The sequence below is a fragment of the Rhodnius prolixus genome, unplaced genomic scaffold, assembly GCF_049639745.1.
Source record: "Rhodnius prolixus isolate KJV_2025 unplaced genomic scaffold, Rpr scaffold_1, whole genome shotgun sequence".
Taxonomy (NCBI): Eukaryota; Metazoa; Arthropoda; class Insecta; order Hemiptera; family Reduviidae; genus Rhodnius; species Rhodnius prolixus.
The window spans coordinates 29,299,982-29,308,681 of record NW_027411581.1 but is presented as its reverse complement, the minus strand read 5'-3'; the positions used below and the strand labels follow the sequence as shown (position 1 = coordinate 29,308,681).

The 8,700-nt window shown below is 33.1% G+C and overlaps 1 protein-coding gene across 1 annotated transcript; it reads right to left on the bottom strand.

The window, feature by feature from the left end:
* Positions 1 to 4,631: 4,631 nt before the first annotated feature.
* On the bottom strand, positions 4,632 to 8,142 carry LOC141458526 (uncharacterized). Its single transcript, XM_074136629.1, has one exon. The coding sequence runs from the start codon at positions 8,073 to 8,075 to the stop codon at positions 7,017 to 7,019; it is 1,059 nt and encodes a 352-aa protein (XP_073992730.1). The 5' UTR covers positions 8,076 to 8,142; the 3' UTR covers positions 4,632 to 7,016.
* Between the last annotated feature and the right edge of the window lie 558 nt (positions 8,143 to 8,700).

Below are 8,700 nucleotides of genomic sequence, written 5' to 3'. Positions count from 1 at the left end.
TTGGTATTTAATATACTTTGGGAAAGCGACAATCCGTGAATGATCTTTAGGCCAATTTTGTTGTTTGAAATAGAAAGAATCAAGATCTTGGCCTGTTACTTTTACTTTCAGAACTGGAAGTAAGCTAAATTAGCTTTTTGTTTGCGTTCAGTTTTATATTAATATCATGTTTAATTAATTTAATTTCTGACTGAAATAAAATATGATTGTTTCAGATCAAAACAAATTAGATAAGTAATTTGCAATAACTTCTCCAGAAAATGAGATTTTCTAATTTTTTGTTATTCTTCATATTTTGAACTCTTATTTGAGGTCTTCATAATCCACTTCTATATTTACCCAAAGTTTCAGTGAGGATATGTACCCTGTTCAGTAGTTCATATGATTCTACCAGGTTGGGCCAGAAACCTTCGGCGGTAACTTACAAATTGGTTCATGTGATGCTAAGTGAAGAGAGTCTGTTTTATGTAACGGTACTCCTACATTAGGTGGCAGCTGAAGCGGCCATTAACGATATCACTTAAATAGAGTTTTGTTTTGTACATTCCGTTAGTGCCTGTTCTGTAATTTTTTGAGCTAGGATTGAAATGTATGTTTAATCTCTTTTATTTTTACTTCTCTTCGTAAGAAACGAAGTGTTGTAATTTCGCAGATTTTTTATTTTGAGCTATTTCCCAGAAATATCGATGTTTCCATCCCTTGGGTCGGAAAAAGTGGATTTTCACACTTTGGTTGTGTGTGCTGAGCCGTCTATCCACCTTAACACGAACTTAAATCGACTAAAACAATTTCAGTGTGACGTACTGTAGAAAAACTGTACTGTGTTAGTAAAATTAAATATGACTCAAGTAAGCATAGTTTGAAGATAACTATTGAACTCGCCACGTAAAAATAGTGTTTAGAGATAGTGGTGTGAGTGACCACCGCAGACTATTTTGTTGCTTCCTGAAGTTCATGCCTTACTCGTGTTTTCCATGACTCTAGTCTGCAATGGCAAGATTCGTCCTGCAATGGCGCTTAATTACTTACTTTAGACAGTAGATTTATTAAAATTTACGTTATTATTAGTACAAGCTACAGCTGATGTATAGTTGTAACGAAAACGTAAACTTTACATAAGAATTAGAGCAATGATCGGTTATAGAATTGCAGCAAGTGAAAGTAATTTGTGTTCGAAGATGGCGAACAATTCTATATTTAATAGTTTATTAACATTCGCTCCAGCATCGGAGAATATCTGCGTATGTGCGCCAGGCTCTTGCTTTGTGCTCAGAACATTACTAACTTAAATAAAGCACTAGATTATAGTAGTTTTTTTTTTTTTTTAGAAATTTTGGTGTTGTTATACTAACCACCAATAGGCTGTCAGGTTCTTAAATCATAAAATGTTTTAAGGAGGTTTCAGGCCTTATTGTTATTTATGCACATAATTAGTTTGAATCCCCACCGAATACTTCCATTAATAATTGAATTATTAATAAATTGAAGTAAACAAAGTTAAATAAAATCACTTAGTGAATAACCATCGAATAATAACCAAATTGGATGAATCAATAGTAACCTTATGAAATTGGCCACAACATGATGCGGTGGTATCCCTCTTCTAGGTCTAAGCTCTTTAGAAGAGGTCTCAAGATCGAATTGTGTTTAATCTTCTGAACACTGCGTCACTGTCCTGGTCATTATCATCCGCCTCTAAACATACCTAGCTCCTAAAAATTCAGGAACTACTGCACAAATTGATGTGAGCCAAGGTAGTTAAAAAAAATCGTATTATTCTCTCTTATTTTGTGTCAACTTTCAAAAAAATGGGCATTTATTCCAGGTAAATGGCGATAATATTACAGAATCACTTGGAGAATGGAGCTCGCATTATGTAGTACAGTGAGTGTTCAGATCCAAAAATTAGATCACCAGAATGCGGATATATCGAAGAAGTGATCTGAAGTGAACGTTTATCGTCGGCCCGACTGGGACTAGCTCAGTGCACGGTTATTATATAAACTGAATATTGTAGACTGTCCACGCTGAGGTAGATTTGATTGCCTTATTAACTGATTAACCTGATCTATATTTTGTAGATAATGCTACAATAGAAGTAAACTTTCAGTGATTTAGAAAGGTTAGACAGGTTTTATTTCATTAGTGGAGATTTTGACGTTATTTAAAGTTTCTTACTTTCTGGCTTAAGGCATTTCGAAATGGTTCTTAGTACTATGTTGTCAATTGAATAATGAAAATTATGTGACAATGTAGGTTATTGTTTATAATTTCCCCACATTAAATCAACAGCCAATCAATTGGCACCATTCCAATGGTTTTAACCAATCAGTGTGCGTACTTCGACGATAAATTATCGCCACAATAAAGTATCGTCCAGCATCCCACTAATCAGCTGACAATATAGAGACGTTATAGTACTATTAATGTATCAACTGATGTATGTATTTCATTGCTGGACATTTAGTGGTAAACTATGTTAATTACTCAATAAAATAAAATAAGATAAAAAGCATAATTATTAACTTAATTAATAACTTTGAAAAGTATTGATTTGTTATACTTATCCATTTTCTTAAATGAGATACATCTTACATTTCTTACATTCGTTGCAATGTTGTAGAAACCAGATGGACTACCAAAATTACAGGACAAATTATCAGCACTCTTGGTATTATCATCGATAATTAATACCTTTACTAGCAAAAGTTTGTAGATTTTAATATAATTATTAATTAACCCAAATAGCAAAGGAAAGTCAACTGGTTTATGATTTGTGAAATTAGCCGGGTTCAACTAGATTAGGAATCAAAAAAAGTGCTTGAATTGCTCGTGAAGCTAGCTAAGAGAATGGGTTTAATTCATTATATCTTTCTGACATAACGGAAGGAACCAAAAGAGCTTAATAAAGTGACATCATATTACATTCGCATATCCACCATTGCATTCGACAGAAGTATTTCTGTAATACTTATTCACGCTGCCATGCCAAACAAATGAAGGATTATAGTTTGAAGCAACCACCAATGAGTTACAATTTATGGAAGAGAACTTGAAAAACTTGTAAGAAATTGGAAGTCTTCTGCGATTACATTCGCTGCCTGCCACTGAAGTGGAGTCAAGATGTCGTTCAGTCTGCAATACTTACAGTCGTACAGTCGTATCTCTGAGTTCATACTTTCTCTTTTTCAGTTTTTACATTCCTTTATCATGTTCTTATCATACTACATGTGTAGCTCATGATATTATCTCCAGATAAATTTAGTATTTTACATTTAGAAAGTCAAACATCAAGGACATAATAATGGTACAGAGATGTAAATAAAACCAACAATTTAAAGAAATACCGTCCCAAATAAAGCTCTTATATCTTTTATAAAATGGCTTTTAGAGTTTTACAATTTTGTTTTTTGTACCTTTTTGCCTAGATAATTCGATTAAGGGCAATTTTGGGCGAGAGAGATGATTGGGACGCCTCCTAAAGTGCTATTCCAGTGTAATGTGTAGATTTATCACCGACTAAATATTAATAAGACGTGAATAAATAACCTAAATTCCAAATTTTAAGAAAATTGAATGACCGGAAGTGTAATAGATTTTTGAAATTTTATTTGAAAATGTTAAATTTAAATATTGTTGATGTCTACTTTTTGGTACAAAGTTTAGTTTCAAGTCAATTTAATCCTATATTCTGTCTTGAGAGTGATTACACTAAATTTATTCCTATTGAAGCATCATCATCTTCCTTTCTGATAACTGTTATGATTATGTTTAAATCATTATATTATTTACAGTTTTAGCAGATTCTGGTACTGTACAATTGCTTCCATTCTTCTAAGTAAAAGGAAGGGGCAGTAGATAAAAGAAAATGATAAGTGGTTGGTACTTGTTTGGCCTCCGCATCAGAGATTGGGAATTACGGACACAAATAGAAGCTCTCAACCCTTGTGCAATGCCGTTTTTACCTTAGATAGAGGTTCAGACCTCAGTACGAGCATGATTTCATTTTGCACAGAATTCAAAGCTCTTTTCTTCCTTGTAAAAGCTCTTGCGTCCCTAGTTAACTAGGCAATGCGTACCTGAAGCGGTGCAAGATTTTAAAATGCGCAGAATACTCTGTAATCTCAAGCCCCAGAAATTGCACAAAAAGTCGCTAGCAGTGACGTTGTAAACTTTTGGTTGTTTTTTGCCCTGCGTTCGACGTGTATACACGTCATTGTCTGATTTTAATTCCGCACACTGTGGGTTTTTTTTTTAAAAACTAAATTCCACGCTTAACTGGTTAATTCTGTGGTCAACAAAGAAAAGAATAACAGCACAGAATAATGTTTCAAAATTTTGTACATTATCAAAACAAAACAACAGTTACAACTACATATCTACAACATTGGTTTTTAACTACTTAATTCTGAATCAAACAGATTTAGTCAGATTAGAAATATTCGTTATTAGAATTACTGATTCACACTTAATTAAATAAATATATGGTAATTTAATTCTATTAAAATTCTCTTTTAAATTCTGACCTGAAATAGATCTAATTTTAATATGTAAATATTTGTACGAAATAAAACATGAATAATAATTTCATTAAAAAGTGTAATTTACGCATCAGTGATCAAATCAAAGTAAAATATTTCTTAAAATATTTTCTATTTATGGAGAAATATATTTCTTTAGTTATCAAGGTTTCTATTCTAATTGAAATTCTTACCAAGTGCTGGCATTCCAATTTGAACAGCTAGGAGGATGTGCGTGCAGAACTAGAAAAAATCTGAAATATTTTTTCCGTAATACTGAGCTTCATTTTGAGGTCATCAACTTGTTATGGATACTGTCCGTCACGTTTTTGCTTATATGGAGATTTGTTTGTAACTATATCAACTATCCAGAAATAGCCTGATGACTGAAGACAATTGAACAGAAATGTCCATGGATTTTTTTTTGTTTGTTCATGGTTGCACCATTTGGCGTCGATACTGAGGATTTGTTGCTATGGCATTGATAACATGAAATTTTGTAGAAATTATTGTTGGCAACAAGGCAATAAAAGATTATTTATTTTTATAAACGATAATTTGGTTTGAATATTTCTCTTTTTATTCTGAATAAATTAGTCTTAATTATGATTCTTTTATTCTTTTGGAATCGTTTTGACATGTTCAACTGGTTTGGCACATTTTGCCACTTTCAGTTCAAATTCCAGAAATAGTTATATTCATTATAAACAAAATTGTTTTAAATATTTCATTATTTTACACAAAAACATAAATATGTATATATTTAATCTTAATTTACAGAACTTTTCAAATTACGACAGTAGAAATTAAATAACAAAGATATGTGATCATTCGCTCGTTGATCCTTATGTAAGTTCAATTCAAAATAAAAAGAAAAATTACCGATAAAAATAATTATACTATACCTAAATAAAAAATATAATATTTTATTTTTGTGTGTTAGCAGTGGTGAACATCTGTTACAAATAATCATAAAAACGATTGAAATAATTGATGTTATTTTAGAGAATCAGATTCACCCATCACTCGGAATTATGACCATTGATTACGTCAAAGAAAATTACGTCACTGAAGTTTAAAAATTCAAATTAATAAACTAAGCCCGCATGTGAATGCAATATTTAGAGGAAATCGTAGAAGACACATCCGGGAATAGCTAAGTAACGTGGTTTAAGCGCCTCATTTATTCTCCTTGTATAATAATTAAGGCCGAACTTTCTATGGAAAGAGTATTTCAGAGGGAAGCTATTCACCCCCTTCTCCTGGAAATGCACCCAACAGAATTTTCGTGGAAATATTTTTTATACAAAAAAAGTTAAATAGTTTCTAATTTACAATAAATATACCTAGTTCAAGGGAAATCCCAGCAGCCATTTACTAAATATAAAAATAAATAATATGAAATATTGACACTGCCGGTTAAGAGTCTATGTTTCGGTCAGGTCACCTGGTTAAGATTTTGCGTTTTGGAGATATTCAAGACACATTAGACCAGGGGTCGGCAACCTATTTTAAGCAGAGAGCCATTTCTTCTCAAATAATTTTAATAAATCTTACCAAGAGCCGCAAGGATGATAGTGTAAAAACCTCTGTAGATCATTTGTATTCACAAATTATTATTTTATGATATTTAGTAATATTTAAATGTTTTATATATTTATTTTCACATATTGCAAAGTAAATAAACAAATAATTAACAACTAAACCTGTGTTTGAATGAAAATGGCGGCAGTCCTATATATTACGTACTGTATTTTAATGTAATTCTATTCAATTTCAAACCTATCTCATTTAAAATTCTTTTTGAAAAAATATCTTTACTTTAATAAATGAAATTTTCATTTGTTTCAATAAAATTGAAATATATAATTTATTTCGGACAGGCTGAAGAGCCACAAAATTTGGATAAAAGAGCCGCATGCGGCTCGCGAACCACGGGTTGCCGACCCCTGCACTAGACCATCTAAAAACCAATATTTCTAACTGTGGGGACCTCGAAAGTAATATTTCCATTAAAAACATAATTTCCAAAATTTGGCTTCATCGAAATACTTTTCTTACCAGATCAGTGAAAATACCAAAGAAGAATGATTAAGTATGGGTGAAGATAAAACTGCAAGGAAACCATAATGGAGTTTGACAATTTAACTGCGGAGTGAAACGGGCAAATATTTGGTCCACTAACTCAAACCAAATTAATCACTCAATTTCAAATACTGTTTAAATTACTTTTCGTATTTTAGTGATTCCTTATCTAATGTAAATAATAATAATAAATTTAGAAAATAAATAGAATATAGTAATATAAAATTAATAAATCATCAATTTTTTTCCAAATTAATTTTATGTACATTTTATTAAATTAAAGTTTATAAAAGTTAAAAAAAAACATAAATAAGATAGATCTACTCAAGACGACACGATATATATTACAACTAGCCTTTGTCTCTTTATTTTCACTTTTGAAACAAAAAGCTGCAGTCAACACAATGTTCCTCACGAGGACGATAAGTTCCTTAAGAGAAAAGTAAGCAAACCGAATCTGGGAGCAGGTCGTTTGGTGGTGGTTGGCTTGGTGGTTGTGGTTGTTGTTGTGGTGGTGTTTTTACCAGCTTTAAGTTCAAATTGTAAAGCAAATTGGCCAAAATTTGGTATATGATAACCAGATAATGTTGGTACAGATTTTGAATAGTGTGGTGTTTGGTAATGGTGAAGACCATGCAGTCCATGGTAATGGTCAAAACCAAATGTTTCTTGGTGAACTTTAAAGGCTTCGCCAGAGTTGTAATGTTCTAATGGTACTGGATAATGTACTGGATACGGTATTGGTTTCACTACTGGATATGGTATCGGTTTTTCCACAGGTACCGGATACGGTTGTGGTACTGAGACTGGATATGGTGCTTTCACTGGTACTGGGTATGGTACAGGTTTTTCAACGGCCACATGTTTCTCCACGGGTACTGGCACTGGGTAGGGTACAGCTTTCTCTACGGCCACGGGTTTCTCCACTGGTACTGGCAGTGGGTATGGTAATGGTAATTGATGACTATTCGCAGCATCGTGTCCAGCTTCATTTTCGTAATTTAACGTATGAGGTAGATAGTAATTATGGGCAGCTTCAGAAAAACCTTTATCTAAAGGTAATGGCACAGCAAATTGTAGTTTAGTGGTAAATGGAATTTGGTTAGCGGTAGGTTCTGGATTAGCCACTGGAGGCGCCTGAGAGGCATGCTGAGTAAATGTTACCTTACTGTCGTAAGCGTATGGTAAATGTTCCTCTTTCACTGCATTATATCCTTTGAGGGCCAGTTTACTGTAAAGGTCTTCGATAATTTGCGCTGTCTGCTGTTGAGTCAAATGGGTTTGGATATCGTAAGCACCTGCTTCTAAATTGTTTGACAATGCATGGCCTTGAAAATCTTCAAAGTACTGTTGTTCATCTAAGCCGGTATAGTCGCTTTTTTCTTGGCCATCAGAGTTAGTAACTGGAGGACCGCCGAAACATGTACCAACTAGAAGCGAACACAACACTAACACTGAACTGGACTCCATCCCGCTCCAAGTCTCAATACCAACTGACACTCTCACTTGCAAACACGCCCGCTATATATGTATATCTATATATATAACTACATTATATTGACTAAGTTCTTGTAATTCATTTTATTCTCAATATAATAACAATCAATGCATGATTAATTTTGATCAAATAATAGTTAAGATGTGCAATAACAGATATTTTATTGCTAACTCTGCTTTAGCTAAAATGAGTTAAATTACCCATTGTATACTTTATTTCTAGTAAAAGGGTCCCTCAAGAAACCGGTTCATTTAGAAAGCTTAGGAACGTTACAGTCCAGTTACCCTTCTCTCTGCTCAAATCTTTTCACCTACATTCATACCTTGAAGTATCCATGTCTTTATAATAACTTTATAAGAGACGAAGGAAGGGGTTAGCTCAATTAGCGCTGAATTCTAACGCGGAGATCGCAGGTTCGAATCCAGCTGCTGGTTCTTATATTTTTTTCTTCCTCTTGTCAGTAACGAGAGGACACTGTCTGGCGGCCAGAAAATAGCTCCGGGCGCCTATAACCTTTGATGCCATTAAGAGAAAAATTTAAAACAAAAAAGATCTTATACGGGCATCAGGGACATCTCTTGTTAAAAAAATTATTCA

What these genes read in the sequence shown, in the direction of transcription:
- LOC141458526 (XM_074136629.1), bottom strand. Translation starts at nt 8,075, where the DNA reads ATGGAGTCCAGTTCAGTGTTAGTGTTGTGTTCGCTTCTAGTTGGTACA.